At 40.0% G+C, this 21,719-nt stretch overlaps 1 protein-coding gene across 2 annotated transcripts in view; it reads left to right on the top strand.

The window, feature by feature from the left end:
* Positions 1 to 21,306, top strand: part of RPAP2 (RNA polymerase II associated protein 2) — an 88,127-nt gene extending 66,821 nt beyond the window's left edge. The window contains 2 exon segments of one of the 2 annotated variants that reach the window (NM_001257890.1): positions 16,308 to 16,457; positions 20,444 to 21,306. In NM_001257890.1, the coding sequence (NP_001244819.1) occupies positions 16,308 to 16,457; position 20,444 (151 nt within the window). In that variant the 3' untranslated portion in view covers positions 20,445 to 21,306. 2 annotated transcript variants of the gene reach the window in all.
* Positions 21,307 to 21,719: the final 413 nt, after the last annotated feature.

Genomic DNA, 21,719 nt, shown 5'->3' with positions numbered 1-21,719 from the left:
AGGTGCCTGTAGTCCCAGCTACTCGGGAGACTGAGGCAGGAGAATGGCGTAAACCCGGGAAGCAGAGCTTGCAGTGAGCTGAGATCCTGCCACTGCACTCCAGCCTGGGCCACAGAGCAAGACTCTGTCTCAAAAAAAAAAAAAAAAATCGTATCACTGAAGCTTAACTCTGATCAAGGCAGGCCTTTGTTCAGAAACTTAGTGACTTCCCAGCTCCTGCCACATAATTTTGCATGATTTCAAGGCCCTTCACAAGTGGCTCCAACTTACCTATTCATCTTATTTCTCTTTTATGTCTTTACATTATGTCCACTGACTGTTTCCCCCACAACCATCTTTAATAGGACTTGACCTATGCTTGAAATTTATTTTCTTTTCATATCTGCCTATTGTAGCCTTCAAGATCCAGTTCCAATGTTACCAATTCCTTAGAAGCCTTCCTTAACACCCCACAGGCAGAAATAATACCTCCCTTGTATAAACCTCCTTGAGTAAGACCTCTCATTGGGACCTTCTGCTTTGTTACACACTTATATAAAAATCTCATTTTCTTTACTATCCAATTTCTTCCAAAAGTGTAGTGAATAAGTGTAACAAATAAACAGAACTACACAAACTTATTCAATTTGGAAATTTAACAGAGCTTCACATCCATGGTTTTCAGCACTGGCTATATATTAGAATTACATGGGGAGGCTTTAAAAAAATACTAATGATTGATTCAAAGATTTTGATTCATTGGTCTTGGGTGGGGCATGGGCATAAGAATTTTTTAAGTTCCCCAAGTGATGCTAATTTGTGCAGGCAGAATTGAGAACCACTGTCTTAATTCTAGTGCACATTGGTGTGCTAAGTAGAGAAGTGCTAAATCAGTTGACTTAGCTGTGTATACCAGGGTTTGCTTGGTTAGAGGTACTTAGCTTTCTTCTAAAATCATTAATAGTGTTGAAAGGTTCCTCTTGACTATCACAAAGGAAGGATGATTAGAAACAGCAGAATTGTTGGTTTTCATTTGCATGCTTTATTTGGTTATGACAGATTTCAAAAATTATTTGAAGAGTATATCCAAGTGGGTCTTTGAAAATTGTAAGATCTACTCATTTCTTAAAATGAATCAGACATGTGAACTAGTGTGGTCTAGCGGTTAGAAGTGTAGACTAGTGGGAGTACTTCTGGGGTTATTTGTTCATCTTTTACTGACTTACATGACCTTAAGAAAGTCACTTGAGCCCCAACACTTCCTGCAACTTCACAGGAAGGTTGAAGACCAACAAGTCAATCTTATAAAAAAAAAAAAAAATTAACAAACTTGGAAATCACGATAGCTTCTTAGGTTTGACTGAGTTGTTGAAATCTTTCCTGCCACAAAGGGAACAACTAGGAAAGAACTGGCATTCAGGAAAAACTCTATCTCCAATTTAGAAAGTTTCCCACCATCCATTTTAAAGTATCTGAATGTTGTAGCTGGACGTGGTGGTGCTTGCCTGTAGTCTCAGCTATTTGGGAGGCTGAGGTAGGAGGATTGTTTGAGCCTAGGAGTTCAAGGCTGCAGTGAGCTGTGATCGCACCACTGCATCTCAGCCTGGGTGACAGAGCCAGGCCATGTCCCTTAGAAAAGGGAATTTTAAATTTAGCCCTGACCTCCTGGCATTTATTTCCTTGTCAGTTATAAAACCATGTTTACTGCAAAACATATCAATAACAGCAGTTTAGCAAAGTACCACGAAGTAGTTACCTATGCATGTGGCCCAGTCCATGTTATTTTATGGAAAAAGAAGAACTCTTCAACAGGGTGACAGGTTCTTTCTGTGTGCCCTAGTAGCTATTGTGTTACTTTGGGGAAGAAGCCAAGGGCCACAGATGAGACAGATGTGTTCAGAGTCTCACTAATGGAGTTGAATCTTCTGCCTTTTCCTCAATAAGAAACAAGCAAGGTAGATAAAGAGTTAATATTAAACATGAAATTGTAATTACTTTCATGCTAAGAAGCATGCAGTGTATATTGTATATTTTATCTAACATACAGATAAAATTCCTTTTGAAAGTATATATCAGAATTTTTTTTCAATATCTGAGAGAGGCATTTTGCAAAATGTCTGGGGTTTGTATGGAGCCCTGCAATTTCTGAAAATAGATGACATTTTGACCCTTTGTGTTGCCGGTCACAGCTCTTCATTTCAGTTTTGATTGTATGGGTGTGCAAACAGGTATTTTGGTTTAATCCTTTATCATTTACCACTTGTTCACGTAGAAAAGGGAAAAATCTCAAGTGTTAGAAGAAGATAAAACATGGGTAAAGTGACAGTTGTTACTGCCATGCAGGAAGAAAGTATTGGGGCCTGATAGATAAGCAAATAGACAAAATACCTTTGTGATAAAGGTCTCCACTTTTCGCACTCTTCTTAGCCAGTATGACCCTGGATAATTCCTTTACCCTCTCCAAAGCCTCAGGTACTTCAGCTTTCAAAAGGAAACTGACTGGATAGGTTGCACCTAAAACACATTTGTGAAAATTAAGTGTGATTTCCTCAAATATAACCATATAGCCTCCTAAAATAAAACTATGCTGTTAAACCTCATCTTTTAGATTCTTTACTTACCCAACCCATTATTAATTAGTGCCTCGTCTTTCCCAGAAGGCTTTTGCTTTTGTTTGATTGTAAGCCTTCAAAGTATCAGGTATTATAATACCCATTTGTTTTAATTGGTTAAAGTGATAAACATAGTGCCTGTGCATGTACACATTGAAGGTATGGCAGTTTGACAGAAATAGTCTTCCTACCTTCTCCTTCCCAGCCCTAACTTCTTGAAGGGTGAAAGAGTGAGTGTTTAAAAAAAATTATTTTAAGCCCAGTGTTATCTTTTAGCAGTCTTTACATCTTCATCACCTATATGCATGGTAATCAGCAGAACAGGCTTCCCTACTGCAGCAGAACTCTGCATGAACCCAGTAATTTCTCAAATCTGTTAGGTACAGAAAAGTGTGTGGCCTTTCACTTCCTGTCCCTTCCTCCAACCCCAAACCATAGAGAAGCATGCTTTCTGGTGACATTTTATTCACATAGACATTCTCACAGCTCTTTATTCTGTAAGATTATGTTGAGTATGAGGAGTGTTGTCCCGTGTCATTTTACAACAGCCTACTCGTTTGATTTTGCAAATTTGGAAATAAATTATGAACACTTAGGAAAATCTTTCTATGAAAGAGTTATTACTTCTGCCCAGTTTTGAAAGTCAGGTTTGGAGATACCTGTGCTATATCATATTAGGCAGGTGCCTGATGTGATCTTCACACATATCACCTAGGATTATTCAGGAAAGGATAATTCAGATTGTGGAGCTACAGTATGGAGTTTCCAGTGGTTCAGTATGAGTGTAGTAAGCAAGACAGTAGGGACCAGAATGGGGAAGGCCACTTAAAAATCCAAGTTCATGGCTGGCTACAGTGGCTCACATCTGTAATCCCAGCACTTTGGGAGGCTGAGGTGGGTGGATCACAAGGTCAGGAGTTCAAGACCAGCCTGACCAACATGCTGAAACCCCATCTCTAATAAAAATACAAAAATTAGCCAGGCGCAGTGGTGGGCACCTGTAATGCCAGCTACTTGGGAGGCTGAGGCAGGAGAACCGCTTGAACCTGGGAGGTAGAGGTTGCAGTGAGCCGAGATCGTGCCACTGCGCTCTAGCCTGGGCGACAGCGCAAGACTCCGTCTCAGAAAAAGAAAAAATCCAAGTTCATTACTGACTTTTATTGTACTCCACGAAATAAATAGCATAGAGATTCATCAGTTTAGCTCCACTTGCTCAATAAACCACAACTTTAACTCTTTATATGTATTTTTCTGTTGACAGAATACAAACTGGTGACTTCCAAAATTATGAATAACTTCTGAGGCTTAGTCAAGAGTTTGTACAGCTCTAAATCCTTGGATAGAAGGTTTTAATAAAAATGCCAACTTTTAATTAAAAATCCCTCTCTTGATTCAGTTATCTTGCCCAAACTTTGAAACTCTTCTTACTACTGTATATAATAATTCCTGTTAACCAGATGTTGTTTGATAGCTCAGTAATAACAAATGGAGGGTACTTGTCCTAACCTGATTTACGTTCTTTCCTTTTGATGTGTAGCATATGTGGAGCAGTCAGCTAAATAAAGGTCTTATCAATAAGATGCAGTTTGACACTTGGCTTTTTGCTTTTGTTGTTACGTCACTTACCATATGGTAAAGAATTGTTACAGAAGGATATCTGTCTTTTCAGAAGTGAGGTTTGAATCGGTGGAGGTTTCATGAGCAGTTTCCTCTTGTTTATGATTTATACATTGCAAGTTTTTATTATGTAAGTTGTTTTCAAATTATATTCACCAGCAGATAGCCTGTGTTAAGCCATCTTAAGTGTCACCTTTTGAGGTTTTTATTCATACTTAAATCACTTGAATAACTTTCAGCAGAAATCTTTTGTTTTTACTTATAGCCAATCACATTCTCTGCTGGTTATTTTTAAAGTATTTCCTGCATAAACCACATTAAATATCAGCTATAGTATACATTACTGTTTTTTATTTATGTAGAAGTTATTTGGGCCCACCATGTTATTATGGGGTTTTGTTTCTTTGTTTTGTTTTGTTTTAGAGACAAAGTCTGTCTTACTGTTTCACCCAGGTTGGAGTACAGTGACATGATCATAGCTCACTGTAAACTTGAACTCCTGGGGTCGAGTTTACAAGTTGTGGGAACCGATCCTCCCGCCTCAGCCTCTTGCTGGGACTTCAGGCGTGCACCTCCACACTCAGCTAATTTTTTTATTTTTGGTAGAGATGGGATCTTGCTCTGTTGCCCAGACTGGTCTCAAGTTCCAGGCCTCAAACAATCTTCCCACCTCAGCCTCCCAATGCACTGGGAATGCAGGTATAAGTCACCACTCCCATGCTGGTTTTATTTGATATTCACTATTAGAAGTTGCAAGATTGGAATAGAGGCTTGAGTCCCTTTCAGTGTATAATGGGGTAGGAGTTGTTCATTAATGAAAAAATTAAACAGGTAAGTAATTAGCATATCATAATTTATACTGCACAGAAAAAGGAATAAAGAATAAGGAGAAAAGAGGAGCCTGGGGAGTCAATTTAACAAAAAAAAAAAGAGAGGAAGCAGGTGTCTGGTAAGATCTTGCAATTGTACTTCAAAGATAACCCGAAAGTAAACATTTTTATTTTATATGTTTATCTTTTTGTGAGACAAGAGTCTCGCTCTGTCACCCAGGCTGGAGTGCAGTGGCACAATCTCGGCTTACTGCAACCCCTGCCTCCAGGGTTCAAGTGATTCTTGTGCCTCAGCCTCCCAAGTAGCTGGGACTACAGGCATGTGCCACTATGCCCAGCTAATTTTTGTATTTTTAGTAGAGATGGGGTTTCACCATGTTGGCCAGGCTTGTCTTGAACTCCTGGCCACAAGTGATCCGCCCAGGTCATTCCTCCCAAAGTACTGAGATTACAGGCATGAGCCACTGTGCCCAGTCTATTTTATGATATATTTCTGTGGGGTTTGACATGTTTTGTTTTATATTTTGAAGTACTGAATTTGGACAGTTTGGACAATATTTATATTATGTGGTACTACATTTTAGAAAAATGATAAGCTAGAAGTGAGTATAGGAAAGAACACCACTGCAAACACCAATCCCAATAGGGAGTAGTCAGATGGCATCTATAAGGAAAGATTAAAAAGACTTGGAATTAACTGAGAACCATTTTCAAGAATATGAAGGAATAACTTTAAGAGCTTACATACCCCCCGACCAAAAACACCCACAAAAGTTCAATGAAGAAGAAAATAAAATTCTGCAAGAGACATTTAGATTATATATGAGAAACAATGTCTAGAATTTAAGGTTTATTAACCATTGCAGCATGCTACATGTAGAAGTGTAGAATCTCCATCCTTCAGAATCATGAAGGTAGTTTATTAGCAGTTTTGTGAAAAGAGACCAAATCATTATATTAAGAAAAGGGTCTATTCTGCTTACTTTGGTGAGACTTTACAAAAAAACACAGGGATGGGGCCTTTGGGTCTCATTTAATTTTTTTTTTTTTTTGAAACGGGGTCTCGCTCTGTCGCCCAGGCTGGAGTGCAGTGGCCGGATCTCAGCTCACTGCAAGCTCCGCCTCCCAGGTTCACGCCATTCTCCTGCCTCAGCCTCCCGTGTAGCTGGGACTACAGGCGCCCACCACCTCACCCAGTTAGTTTTTTGTATTTTTTAATAGAGACGGGCTTTCACCTTGTTAGCCAGGATGGTCTCGATCTCCTGACCTCGTGATCCGCTCGTCTCAGCCTCCCAAAGTGCTGGGATTACAGGCTTGAGCCACCGTGCCCGGCCTCATTTAATTCTTAATAGAAGGAGACTGAAAGGGAGTATAAATTCCCCAAAACAGTTGAGTCTTCATTTTGCTTATAGTTTCTGCTATTCTCATTTACCTAAAAAAAATAAAAATATACCCCATGCAAGAAGAGTGATAGCCAGAATTACACAGAAATAAAGACCTATAGATAACAAGCATTGGTGAAGATACCTGGGATAGGGAACTCTTGCACATTGTCAGTGGGACTGTAAATTAGTTCAGCCATTATGGAGAACAATGTGGAGGTTCCTCAAGACATTAAAAATAGGCCAGGCACCGTGGCTCACACCTGTAATCCCAGCACTTTGGGAGGCTGAGGTGGGTGGATCACGAGGTCAGGAGTTCCAGCCTGGCCAACGTGGTGAAACCCCATCTCTATTAAAAATAGAAAAATTAGCCAGGTATGGTGGTGTGTACCTATAATCCCAGCTACTCAGGAGGCTGAGGCAGGAGAATCGCTTGAACCTGGAAGGCAGAGGTTGCAGTGAGCTGAGATCGTGCCACTGCACTCCAGCCTGGGCAATAGAGTGAGTCTCTGTCTCAAAAAAAAAAAACCAAAATAGCCCTACAGTATAATCCAGCAATCCCACTGAAGGGTGGGTGGGTGGGTAGGTAGGTAGATAAATAAGACAGAACGATAGATAAGATAGATCCACAGGAAATGAAATCAGTATGTCAGAGAAACATCTGCACTCCCATTTTCATTGCAGCATTGTTCACAATAGCCAAGATACGGAATCAGCCAAAGTGTCCATCAACAGATACATGAATAAAGAAAATATGGTATATATATTTTATATATATATATAAACAGTGGCATATATTCAGCTTTAAAAAGACGGAAATCCTGTTATTTGTGACAACATGGGTGAATCTGGAGGACATTAGGTTAAGTGAAATAAGCCAGGCACAAATACAAATACCATACAATCTCACTTATATGTGGAATCTTAAAAAAAACTTGGGCCAGGTGCAGTGGTTCATGCCTGTAATCCCAGCACTTTAGGAGGCTGAGTTGGAAGGATTGCTTGAGGCCAGGAGATTGGGGCTGCAGTGAGCTCTGATTGCACCACTGCACTCCACCCTGGGTGACAGAGTGAGACCCTGTCTCAAAAAAAAAAAAAAAAAAAAAAAAACAGAAAAACAAAACAAAACAAAAAGAAGTATCTGACACCTAGAAAGCAATAAATATTAGTCATTATTATCATCATCAAAACAGATTTAAGTGTTCTTACCACATAAAAATAAGTATATGAGGTAATGCATATGTTAATTAGCTCGATGCAGTCATTCCACAATGTACACGTATTTCAAAATGTCATATTGTACTCCATAAATATATGCAATTTTTATTTGCCAATTAAAAATAACTTTACGTAGATATCCTAAATTGCTTCTTCCCTTGGCCAAGTAAATCTATGTCATTTAGAATGAAAAGAATTTCCTCTCCTTTCATATTTCACCTGTAAGGCTTAATTAAGTACTTTTGTTCCTGAGAAAGGGACCAAGCAACCCCTCTAGGCCCAGCCCCTTGCTCCACAGTTTCCTCTGTAGTTCTGGAAGTGAATTAAAGCTAACGCCCAAGCCTGCTCAGTGGCACATTGCACTATTCACGCTTAGCCAGTCTTAGTGCTTCCCAGATAACACTGAATTCCAGGACAAATGGAAGCGAGGAAGAGAATTTCAGTAACAAGTGGTAGGTCATGATTTAATGCCTGATGAATTTGAAGCTCATCTCACACCTCACTGATGGATGTTCTGAAATATTCTGGCAGGAAGATGCAGAATGTGTGGCCTGGGGGAGGGGGAATGAAGAAAATGTTTCCTCCATTCTTCTAAAAATGAAAGGAGGGGAGCCCAGCACAGTGGCTCACACCTATAATCCCAGTCTCTCAGGAGGATGAGGTAGGAGGATTGCTTGATGCCAGGAGTTCAAGACCAGCCTGGGCAATATAGCAAGACAGTAAAAAAAATTTTTTTTAAAGTAGCTGGGTATGGTGGCACATGCCTGTAGTCCCAGCTGTTAATACTTTGGAGGCTGAGGCAGGAGGATTACTTGAGCCCAGGAGTTCGAGGCTTCGGTGAGCTATGATTGCACCACTGCAGTACAGCCTGAGCGACACTGCAAGGCCTTGTCTCCTCTCAATCAAATGAGAGGAGGAAAATTTTGTGAAGAAGAAAAACATTTCAGTAATCACAATAAATAGTTGTCCTCTTAAACTAGTTCTTCCTTCAACAAGTAATTATTGATGATCTACAGTGTAACAGGCACGAAGGATACAGTGAACACAATAGATGAAGTCATTGTCCTCATGACATTCACATATTTTTGGATGGAGATAGACAAGCAAACAAATAGACAATTATTAAGGATGATGGAGAAAAAGCAAAGAAAGGAAGGAGAGAGGTGAGACTGAGGTTGGATTTTAGAGGGAAAGGTGACATTAAACAAAACTGAATCACATGAAGGATCCTACCATGCAGAGAACTGAGGGGGAATATCCCCAAGCAAGCGTCTAAAGTGGGGAGAACTTAACCTCAGCACAAATTGAGATATGGTTGGCCAGTATGATTGGAATGGAATGAGCCAGGGAAAATACTCTCTCCAGCTGGAAACTTTATGAGATAGTTTTGGTTACTAAGCATCCTCTATCCACAAGTGGTCCAGTATGCGAGAGATTTTTCATAGACCAGCCCCTGAATATCCTAGAGCCAAATGGTTCCTTTAGATTTCTCATCTCCTGTTGTAATTGCTCTAATCATCAGAGTGATAGTATATAAAGCATTACATTAATGACTGAGTTATTCATTTTAAATTAAAACTGTAAGGCCGGGTGCGGTGGCTTACACCTGTAATCCCAGCACTTTGGGAAGCCAAGGTGGGCAGATCACCTGATGTCAGGAGTTCGAGAGCAGCCTGGCCAACATGGTGAAACCTCATCTCTACTAAAAATACAAAAAAAAAAAAAAAAAAAAAAAAAGTAGCTGGGCATGCTGGTGGCGCACCTGTAATCCCAGCTACTCGGGACTCTGAGGGCTGAAGAATTGCTTGAACCCAGGAGGCGGAGGTTGCAGTGAGCGGAGATCATGCCATTGCACTCCAGTCTGGGCGACAAGAGCGAAACTTGGTCTCAAAAAATAATACTTAAAGCTGTATATAATTAGTATAGGGGTTGGCAAACTTTGGTAAAGGTCTAGATCGTAAATGTGTTTGTCTTTGCTGGCACTACAGTTGCAACTACTTGATTCTGCTGTTGCAGCATGAAAGCAACTATAGAATATGTAAATAAATGGTTATGGCCATATTTGAAATAAATGGGAAGCCCAATTTGGCCTGTGGACCATGGGTTGTCCATGGACCTATTATATTACATTGAGAAGCCAACAAGAGAGATTATAAAGAATCAGGAGTAGGAGAAGAACCATGACTAAGAGGAGGAGAATTCTAGGAAGGGAGGAAGTGATCAGAAACATCCAATACTTCAGTTAACTAGGAAGAGAACACAGAAGAGGCTTTCAGAAGTGGAAGTTAGGAGACCATTACTGACCATGAAAAGAACAGTTCCCGTATTAGGTCTGTTCATTTTTCACTGGGCCTGTTTCTATGCACATATAGGGACTGCGTTGCTCGGTGCTTTGTGGTTTACAAAGTCCTCTTGCATGGTCACTACTAACAAAAGCACACTCCGAATAGAACCTTGTCTCCAAGCTCAGTGCTTGGACCTCTACATCAGATAGGTCCTCAAACTCGAGTTAGTCCAATGATACCTATCATTAGGGCAGTATGTGCCCTAAAAAGAATCCCAGTAGTTAGTAGCATCTTTGGCAATAGCTACAACCAATTCTTATAGTTGATCAAAACCACAGTAGGCGGATAAAATGTTATGATCTCGCTTCTGATTCATCTATGCAAGGAGACACGGAGCCTCTTGCTACAGAGATAACATGGAATTCAGAAAATGCCCAGTAAGCAGCCAGACTGGAAAAGCTTGCAGGTAGTTAATTGCTATTAAGTGATAAAACATTAAAGTTGATGGGTGAGAGGGGGTGAGGGATTAAAAAATCTGCACATTGGATACAGTGTATACTGCTCGGGTGACGGGTGCACCAGAATCTCAGAAATCACCTCTAAAGATCTTATCTATGTGAGCAAAAACCACCTGCTCCCCCAAAACCACTGAAATAAAATAAAATTTAATAAATAAATTAAAATAGATGGGGCAAGGAATCTGTGCTATTAAGTAATAAAGCATTCAATTTTGAATGTAAATTACTTTGGAAATAAAAGCAAATCATAATACTCTTGAATGAATCATTCATAAAATTATACATTAGATGTTCAGGGTTCAGCATCTTAAAAATAATACAAGTTTTACATGACTCCAGAAGTAGTCCAACTGGATTAATATTTAGAGATACACAGGAACTGTTCCAACTGGATTAATATTTAGAGATACACAGGAACTATTATAGTATTTATTCACTTATACATCACCTAATTCCAAAAATAATTTGTCAACTTATAACTCTTAGAAAGCTAATACAGTTGGTTCTTTGTACACAGGGGTTCTGCAACTGTGGATTCGGTGAACCACAGATCAGAAATATTCAGGGAAAGGGCCAGTGCAGTGGCTCACGCCTGTAATCTTAGCACTTTGGGAGGCTGAGGCAGGTGGATTGCCTGAGCTCAGGAGTTTAAGACCAGCCTGGGCAACATGGTGAAAGCCTTTCTCTACTAAAAATACAAAAAATTGGACAGGCGTGGTGGCTCAAGCCCGTAATCCCAGCACTTTGGGAGGCCTAGGCGGGCGGATCATTTGAGGTCAGGAGTTGAAGACCAGTCTGGCCAACATGGTGAAATCCCGTCTCTAGTAAAAATACAAAAATTAGCTGGGTGTGGTGGTGGACACCTACAATCCCAGCTACTCAGGAGGCTGAGGCAGGAGAATCACTTGAACCCAAGAGGCAGAGGTTGCAGTGAGCCAAGATAGAGCCACTGCACTCCAGCCTGGCAACAGGGTGAGACTCTGTCTCAAATAAATAAATAAATAAATAAATAAATAAATAAATAAATAATTGGATGGGTGTGGTGGCGTGCACCTGTAGTCCCAGCTACTCAGGAGGCAGAGGCCTGAAAATCACTTGAACCCAGGAGGCGGAGGTTGCAGTGAGCCAAGATAGCACCATTGCACTCCACCGTGGGTGACAGAGTGAGACTCTATCTCAAAAAAAAAAAAAATTAAAATATTCAGGGAAAGAAAAAACTGCATCTGCTTTGAATACATATGGACATTTGTTCTTGTCATTTTCCCCTTAAAAATACAGTATAACTATTTACATAACACTTACATAGTATTAGATGTTATAAGTAATGTAGAAATGATTTAAAGTATATGGGAGGGTGTGCATAGGTTATATGCAAATACTATGCTATTTTATATCAAGGACCTGAATGAACACCCTCAGAATTTGATTTCCATGGGAGGTCCTGGAGCCAATCCCCAACAGATACTGAGAGATGACTATATTATATAGATCTATAATCATTTATATTCCATTAGGGACTGATGGAGGAGGAGTCTTTTCAGTTAAAGATTAAAAGGGAAATACAAGGGAATAAATAAGATTAAAGGAAATCTTATTTCCTTACTGGCTAAACTTTCCAAGAGTATAATTATGCAGCAACAGTTAGGGCTCACGTGTTAAGAATAGTCAGGAAATCCTGTCTCCAGATGCCTGAGGATTGCTATCTATCTGTTTGATGACTTGCTGTAGAAATCTCTAGGCCCCAAGTTGATATTCTTGTCTCCACCAGACACCAGACTTTGTGTGATTTCTCTATCAGCACTTCCTTCTGCCTCCCAACTACTTGCCATTTTTATATCTGTAGTTCTGTAGTTCTCTAAAGCAAATTTAAATCATTCTGTTCCTTCTGCATGTTCATTGAGGGCTCAGTACACATAAGTCAGGCAAGTAACAATTTATAGCACTTTATAGTCTACAAAGAATGAAAGCTAGCATATTAGCTAAGAGTTTGGGCTTTTTGAGATAAATTGTTTAGGTTCAAAGCCCCAACCTGCTACTTACTATCTTTGTGACCTTGGGGAAGATACTTCTATTTTTTAGGCCTTTATTTCCTTGTCTGTTAAATGGAGGTGATAACTACATCCCTTAGGATCTCTATACAGTTAAAGGAGATAATCCATGTTTAGAACATAGTACATGGTAAGTACTCATAAGTAGCACATGGTAAATGTTAGTTGATAATATAACCAATACTATACTTGATAAAAAGAGCTATTCCTCTACAGTATCCCATTTGAATTTTTCAATCATCTTTTAAGGTATTTTAGTATTATCAGCCCCATTTTATAGATCGACCCTAAGGCTTTGAGATGCAACTTGCCCCAAGTCATACAAGCATTCCTGGCAGGGCTAGGATTAGAATTGGGTTGTGTAGGCCAGGCGAGGTGGCTCATGCCTGTAATCTCAGCACTTTGGGAGGCTGAGGCGGGTGGATCAAGAGGTCGAGAGATCGATTCCATCCTGGCCAATATGATGAAACCCCTTCTGTACTAAAAATACAAACATTAGCTGGGCGTGGTGGCACATGCCTGTAGTCCAGCTACTCAGGAGACTGAGGCAGGAGAATCTCTTGAACCCGGGAGGCAAAGGTTGCAGTGAGCCAAGATCATGCCACTGCACTCCAGCCTGATGACAGAGCGAGACTTTGTCTCAAAAAATAATAATTGGGTTGTGTACATAGTTCCTCTAGGGCTTGTAGTTAGACTGGGAGGGAATAGCTTTCATCTCAAAAGCCAGCCCTAAACAGTTGAAATGGTTGTTCGGAGTCCTGTTTTGAGAATTCTCAAAGCAGGTCCTAGCTCATTAAGGAAAGAATGCCTGATGGATGAGCAGTATTTGCCATGGGCTCAGAAACATGTAGTGGGATTGTGTCCTTGCTTTCCTTTTGTGTTTGTATGTTTTCTCCTAGCTAAAATTTCTCGTTAATTCAAGGATTTCTTTATAAACAGAAATTTTAGTAATTTTTGATTTTAGTAATTTATAGAATCATTTTAGCCTTACAGGTTGTCTAGAGAATTGTTATTATTTCTAAAATAGTTTGTAACTAAGGCAGTTGATAGAGGGGCAGCTCTTACAAGCTGTTTCTCTGTAATAACTCTTCACATTTGCTATTCTCATATAGGCACACAGATTGAGAAATCTAGTAGTCACCATTTATTTCTAAATTAAGTTTGGACACTTGTTTTAAGTACTAATTGCAGTTTGAGAAAGAATTGAGAAAACCTTATTTTCACATATGAGCCAAATACTAATCTCCATGAAAGTCAGAGAAGTTGTTTTGGATATGTCAAATAAATATCACATTATTTATTTATTCATCCATCCATTCATTTATTTTTGAGATGGAGTCTCACTCTGTTGCCCAGGCTGGAATGCAGCAGTGTGATCTCTGCTCACTGCAACCTCTGCCTCCTGGGTTCAAGCGATTCTCCTGCCTCAGCCTCCCAAGTAGCTGGGATTAGAGGTGCCCACCACCACGCCGGGCTATTTTTTTTTTTTTTTTGTACTTTTTAGTAGAGATGGGGTTTCACCATGTTGGCCAGGCTGGTTTTGAACTCCTGACCTCAAATGACCTGCACACCTCGGCCTCCCAAAGTGCTGGGATTACAGGCATGAGCCATCACACCCGGCCAGTACCACTTTAAATATACACAAAAACTAGGTTTCTATGGAGTTGGCATATTTGATTCACCCAACTTGGACTTCCTGGTTTTATTTTAGCCAGTGTTATCCCATCCCTTATTCTTGGTCTTATTATGGGGAAGTAGCAACTTATATTTTAAATGTTGACATCACTTAAGTACTAGAAAAGCTAGAGTTAGCTTCTGGGTTCCACCTTCTCTACGGGAAAATGCCTCAGAAAAAAAGCTGGCCACAACTCTACGTTTATCTCTATACCCAGCTCGGGCTTGGCATTGGAATACTTGGGTAGTCCTATTTCTCAGTATGAACTACCTTTGGGGAATATGTGCAGACAAAGCTCATGAAGTCTGAGAACTTGGTACTCCATCCCCTAGCTGCAAAGAAATACAGGAGAGATGGTAAAGGAATGCACAATAGCAATTTTCCCAGTTATAATTCTATGGATTTCATTGGACCATTGCAGTCATCTCATCTCCAGTTCTTGCGAAAATACTTCAGGGATATAGAGAATTTCCCACCTCCTCTGGAAGTCCTGGCCATCTTTAGACAATTCTGACAAATTTTCCCTTTTACTTCTACTTCCAGTATAGGATGGCTAAGCAAGGAAGAAAATCTGCCTCTCAGAAAACACTTATATTCCACACTGACTACTGTGGAACTGATCTGCTCTGATTTCTTGAGCTTTATTGATTTAAATTTGAGAGTTATTTTATTTTTATTAAATATGCCCAGGCAAATAACCAAGGTTAAATAAATATCTGAAAGAGCTTTGTGAGAAGTATAAAACTATTTGGGGAGAAAAGAATTTTCTCCCAAAAAGCTTTCTAGGAATGTAACTTGTAAGAACTCTGAGACGCATACTCTCTAGAGAAAAAAATATATATATTTATGAGAAGTCAAGGTCTTTAATCTTTGTAATTAGAATAGATATTTCTCAGTTTTTAAAAATCATGTACTGATCACATTTCAGTTTAAATTACTTTTAAAATTCCATTGTGCAGAGTCAATCTTTAGGAGTACTTACTGCAAATGGTTAGAGAAAAAAAGCATAGTTTCTTACAGAATTAGTATGAAGTGCCTTACGAGACGTAATTCATTTATTTAGTGTTTTAAAAAGAAAAATGTTAGCCAGGTGCGGTGGCTCACACTTGTAATCCCAGCACTTTGGGAGGCCAAGGCGGGTATATTGCTTCAGGTCAGGAGTTCAAGACCAGCCTGGCCAACATGGTGAAACCCCATCTCTACTAAAAATACAAAAATTAGCCAGGCGTGGTGGCACACACTTGTAGTCCCAGCTACTCAGGAGGCTGAGGCAGGAGAATTGCTTGAACCCGGGAGGTTGCTGTGAGCTGAGATTGCACCACTGCATTCCAGCCTGGGTGACAGAGCAAGACTCTCTCTCAAAAAATAAAAAATAAATAATAATAATAATAAATAAATATAAAAATGTCGACCAGGCACGGTGGCTCACGCCTGTAATCCTAACACTTTGGGAGGCTGAGGCTGGTGGATCGCCTGAGGCCAGGAGTTCAAAACCAGCCTGGCCAACATGGTGAAACCATGTCTCTACCAAAGAAACAAAAATTAGCCGGGCATGGTGTCGAGCACCTGTAATCCCAACTACTCGGGAGGCTGAAGCAGGAGAATCGCTTGAACCCAGGAGGTGGAGGTTGCAGTGAGCCGAGATTGTGCCACTGCACTCCAGCCTGGACGACAGAAGCGAGACTCTGCCTCAAAAAAAAAAAAATAAAATAAAATAAAATTTCATTCAAAAGATAATCTTGTTTTGTTTATTATTGTCTTTTTAGGTGATATAATCCAAACATCTAATATAAGTATGTTTTTCAAGCAGTTCTCAGCTCTAAACTCCTTTTGTAACCTCCCTTTCCCAAATGGAAAGAGTTCATTTTCTGAGCAGAATTTTAGTAGTTTTTGCTGGAATGAAGAACAACAAACATATTATAGATTTAGGCTTTTATACCTCTTTCATACTTAATGTTTGATCTTTCAGTCTTTTCCTGAGACTTCACTTCTGCCTTTGTTAGTAAAGCCTTCTCTCTGGGAGTTTTGTTAAATCAAAGATACCTTATTATTCTCATAAAATTTTATCTGCCATGTTGAAGATAGGAGTCCCTTTGCCCTTATCATTTCATGGATATGCATTTAGTATTTTTTGTTGTTTCAGACTGACCCCAATTCTTGGCATTCAGAAACATTCTCAGGAAGGTATGGTGTTTACACGGTTTCTAGACACCCTGCTTGAAGAATTACATCTAAAGAATGAAGACCTTGAAAGTTTAACCATCATATTTAGAACCAGCTGTTTACCAGAGTGGTAAGTTGGATTGTGTTTTATTCTGTTTTTTATTCTTCATTTGTTGCCTACGTGGATTGGCTTTTTTTTTTTTTTTAAATTGGAAATTGTAAAAACCAAGTACAGACCTCAAGATGCCCTCAGTTTGCTAAGGAAGGACATGGTATCCCTTAGTTCTCAGCTGCCTCAGTCACTTCCTGTCTACTTACTTTGTGCCCCATATTTGTTGCATTCCTCTCTTGTAGGCTACAACAGTTCTGTTTTTTGCAGTCCAGGAAACGCCGCATTATCAGTTTCATACTCAAGCATAGGCTATCCCACATGTCCCATCTGATAAGTTTCTTCCCAGGAAGTAGCAGTTTACTTCAACCCAGCTACTGCAGTGATCCATTGGGAACATCCTCATCCTACTGCCCCTTTCAGTGAAATCACCCCCTACCCAGCCAATACCTTAGTCATTTCATGTACAGATAAGCAGGTGAATTTACAAGTCTGACTCTGTTGAATCCTAACTCTGTTCTGAGATACACAGCCCTCTCCTACTATCCCAAACCCTTTCCTCTTTCAGAACTGCCAATCGGAATATTCCCTTCCATGTCCTGGCTTAATCATAACTTTCCATCTATTCCTTCCTTCCTTCTCATTTCACACAATTCCAAAGTGCATGCTCAGATAGGTACTGATTTAATGTTATAATTGAGGGAATTCATCCTAAACTACCAATGAGATTCTCTCAGGGAGCATTTTCTTTTTTCTTCTTCTTCTTTTTTTTTTTTAAACATTTTTTAAATTATAAAAGCAATACAAAATGTTGTAAAATAAAAATTAAGCAATACAGATTGCATTAAAAGGAACATTCCCCCTCCACCTCTGCCTCTAATCCCATCTCTTTCCCAGAAGCATACTTGATGTCTGTCATTCAATATTTTTTTATTTTTTGAATTTTTATAAAACAATCTTTTTTTTTTTGAGACAGAGTCTCACTTTGTCACCAGGCTGGAGTGCAGTGGCGCCATCTCAGCTCACTGCAACACCTGCCTCCCGGTTCAAGCGATTCTCCTGCCTCAGCCTCCCTAGTAACTAGGACTACAGGTGTGCACCACCATGCCTAGCTAATTTTTGTATTTTTAGTAGAGATGGGGTTTCACCATGTTGGCCAGGATGGTCTTGATCTCTTGACCTCATGATCTACCTGCACTGGCCTCCCAAAGTGCTGGGATTACAAGTGTGAGCCACCGCACCCAGCCTATAAAACAATCTTTAACCAAATCTCTAAATATACAGGAAGGATATTTGAAAGAGGTGATTTTGGTGATTAAGAAAGAATACCGGACCGGGTGCGCAGTGGCTAATGCCTGTAATCCCAGCACTTTGGGAGGCTGAGGCAGGCGGATCACCTGAGGTCAGGATTTCAAGACCAGCCTGGCCAACATGGTGAAACCCTGTCTCTGCTAAAAATACAAAAATTAGCTGGGCGTGGTGGCAGGTGCCTGTAATCCCAGCTACTTGGGAGGCTGAGGCAGGAGAACCACTTGAACTCAGGAGGTGGAGGTCGCAGTGAGCCAAGATTGTGCCACTGCACTCCAGCCTGGCTGACGGTGCAAAACTCCATCTCAAAAAAAAAAAAAAAAAGGAGTTAGCACTGTAATTGCCCCTCAACTTATACCCAATGGTCTTTTCAAGTGATCCTGCTACTCTGAGGACACTATATAGCAAAGGCTTTTACTGAAGGCGTGAACTTGGGTTGGTTTGTATAAGCATAGCATTCAAAGGCCCTTAAAGAATACAGAGAGGTTGGAGGTTAAACCAATCATACTCCTCAGTCCATGACATCTTTTGTACATTGGTTGAAAGGTTTCTTGGCTGGGTGCAGTAGCTCATGCCTAAAATTCCAGCACTTTGGGAGGCCAAGGTGGGAGGATCACTTGAGCCCAGAAGTTCAAGACCAGTCTGAGCAACAAAGTTGCCCAGTTTTGTAGAGATCCTGTCTCTACAAAAAATAAAAAAATTAGCAGATATGGTTGCCTACAGGTGGCACCTGCCAGCTACTCGAGAGGCTGAGGCAGGAGGATTTCTTGAGCCCAGGAGTTTGAGGCTGCAGTGAGCCATGATCACACCACTGCAATCCAGCCTGGGCACCAGAGCAAGACCCTGTCTCAAAAAAAAAAAAAAAAGAGGTTTCTATTTCAGACTGAGAGCAAACAGTGCCTAGCCAGAAGTCCTTCTAAACCTGCTGTAATGAATAGATATCAATTAAAAATCATTTTAACTAGCATATTTTAAACTTGTACATAAACAGATGGTGTTAAAGTAGTTTTAAGGACTTTCAACAGTAGATGTTTTAAGTGGACTTAATAGTTCCCCTATGATCATTATTTATTTACATTGTTCATTTGCTTAAGTAATCAAAGGTAAATCTTGGCCCAGATTACTTTGTCAGTATTATAAAGGATTATGAATGAATAACCCTTATTACATAATTTTCCATATGAGAAATGAAGATGGTTGTGAGTGGAAGGATAGAAGGTTTTTTTGTTTGCATGATTTTGGTATGCCATGGTAAATTCATTTGAGTCTAGAGATTTTAATATCTAGTAACCTTTTCAAGATTACTACCTAGTATATTAATATGCTTTCAGCTGTGAATAACAGGAAAAAAAATCCATTTCCAACTACCTTTTGTTAATGTGGTATATTAGTTAACTTTTGCTACTAACAAATTTTTCCAAAAAAAAAAAAAAAAAAAAAAAAAAGATGTTTGTGGCTTAAAGCAACAAACATTTTTTATGTCACAGTTTCTATGAGTCAGGAATCTAGGTGCAGTTGAACTGGGAGCCTCTGGTTCAGGGTCTTTCCTGATGTTACAGTTAAGCTATCAGCCAGCGCTATGATGTCACCTGAAGGCTAGAATGGAAGATCTCCTTTCAGGCTCATTCAGGTGGTTGTTGGCAGGAATTGTTGGCAGGATCGCGCTCCTTATAGACTGTTGAACTCAGGGTCTCAGTTTCTCACTGTTGTCTAGAAACCTCCCCTAATCCCTTGCCCATAGGCCTCTCTAGAGTGCACCTCACAGCATGGCATGTGGCTTCCCTCGGAGTGAGCCAGTGAGAGAGGATACCCATGATGGAAGCCACAGTCTTTTTGTATTAATAACTAATCTCAGAAGTGACATCCCATCACTTTTGCTGTGTTCTGTTAGAAACTAGTCAGTAGGTCTAGCCCATACTCAAGGTGAGAGGATTATACAAGGGCATGAATACCAGGAGACAGCAGCCATTGGGGGATATCTTAGAAGCTGTCTACCAGAGGGGCAAAAATGTTCAGTAGGCTCCAGTTTTATATACAGCATACCACACTGTCTTGGTGAGAATCTTGAACTTCATGCTGATTGAGGACACCCCTGAACCAATTCATGGGGTCATGGGAATGCTGTGACGAAATCATTCTGGCAAAGGATGAGGGAAGGAGCTAATGAAATCATTCTGGTCAAGGATGAAGGAAAGAGAAGGGCTTTTCCAGTTGACCTAGATCAGTCAAAACTTAGCCCTCAAGTTGAATATGAAGCTCAGTCTATTCCACCCAAACTGTTGTTGGGTAGAATATACATAATGGGGAAAAAATGGAATGAATATTGACAAGACATACAGTGTCTACAACAGCTAGTAAAATACTTTACATATTTTTTGTCGTTTTGTTTTTTGGGTTTTTTTTGAGATGGAGTCTTGCTCTGTCACCTGGACTGGAGTGCAATGGTGCAATCTCGGCTTACTGCAATCTCTGCCTCCCGGGTTCAAGCAATTCTCCTGCCTCAGCCCCCCAAGTAGATGGGACTACAGGTGCATGCCACCGTGCCTGGCTAAATTTTTTTTTTTTTTTTTTAAATTTTTAGTAGAGATGGGGGTTTCACCATGCTGGCCAGGTTGGTCTCAAACTCCTGACCTCGTGATCTGCTTGCCTTGGCCTCCCAATACATGTTTTATTCAAAGTGTCCTTTTTTTGCTTCACAGATATATTCCATGAAGACAAAATAGAAGATGAACTGGAATTCTAGCCACCATGATGGTCTGGTGGTGACTGATAACTAGAGCTTTATTCCAAGACAGACCTTTACCTCTTTAAGTTTCAACCTCCCATCTCTCAGTCCCTCAGTCTCCAACTGCAGAGGATGGCCTCCCCAGATAGAGGAGAGTCATTACTCCAACAAGGATAACCAAGTCTTTCATCCCTAGCTACAAGGCATAGTATTTTTATTTGAAAATGAATGTTTAAGTATTAAATTGAAACTTGAATGAATATTCAAGAAAATATAATGATGTCTACTTTTTCTGGATGATTCCAGCCATCATATCAGTTTGCCAAAAAAATTGAGAAAATTATGATTTTGACCTCCCAATCTAAATTCTAAATTCTAAAGATCAGTAAACAATTAGGTCAATAAATACAATTTAAGATGAAGCCATTTGGAAGTCTAGTCCAAAACAGGAAAATCCCAGAACTTTCTGGACTCACGGAAATGTTTTAAATGGAATCTGTAGTTTGTTTGCAGGAGAGACAATTTCTAGAATTTAGATTGCTTTTCAAAATGTGTATCAAGTAGGCAAGTTAATAGTTGAGGGGGGCCGCAGACAACTTGGGGAGCTTTACTGGAAGGCCAAGGAAATACTCTTGGACACTGGAGGAAATGACAGCTGCTGAAGCCCAATCATGGAAAAGGACCAGAAAGCAGCCCACTGGAATGGGGAGCTTAGTGGGCAAGGAAGTAGGGATATAATTTCTCTTCTTGGCTCCACCAGTAATTAGCTCTGTGGCCCAGTCACCTAAACCTTCTGGACTTCAGTTCAGGTTGTATGGCAGTAGGCCAGAGAACTGGCAGTCGGCCATATAATTGGCATATAATCTTTATGGAGAAGGACTGCAAAAACTAAACTTTATCTCTGTGTGGACAAAGGCTACTGTCATCCTGTTGTTGCTCTGGGGTCACTTTGACAATTTTTTTTAAGCTCATTTGATTGTGTAAGGGTCTAACCACAACAAAAAATCATAGTATAATAGAATTAATCAAGTTCAGCAAGGTCACAGGCTACAATAATCAATATACAGAAGATCAATTGTGTTTTCTATTCAGAAAACTCCAAAAATGAAATAAAGAAAATTGTCTTCACAATAGCACCGAAGAGAATTAAATACTTAGGAATAAATTTAACAAAAGAAGTACAAGACTTGTATAATGAAAACTATAAAACATTCGAGAGGGCTGGGCATGGTGGCTCATGCCTTTAGTTC

This window comes from Macaca mulatta, chromosome 1 (genome assembly GCF_049350105.2).
Source record: "Macaca mulatta isolate MMU2019108-1 chromosome 1, T2T-MMU8v2.0, whole genome shotgun sequence".
Lineage (NCBI taxonomy): Eukaryota > Metazoa > Chordata > Mammalia > Primates > Cercopithecidae > Macaca > Macaca mulatta.
This window is presented reverse-complemented; position numbering and strand designations above follow the sequence as displayed.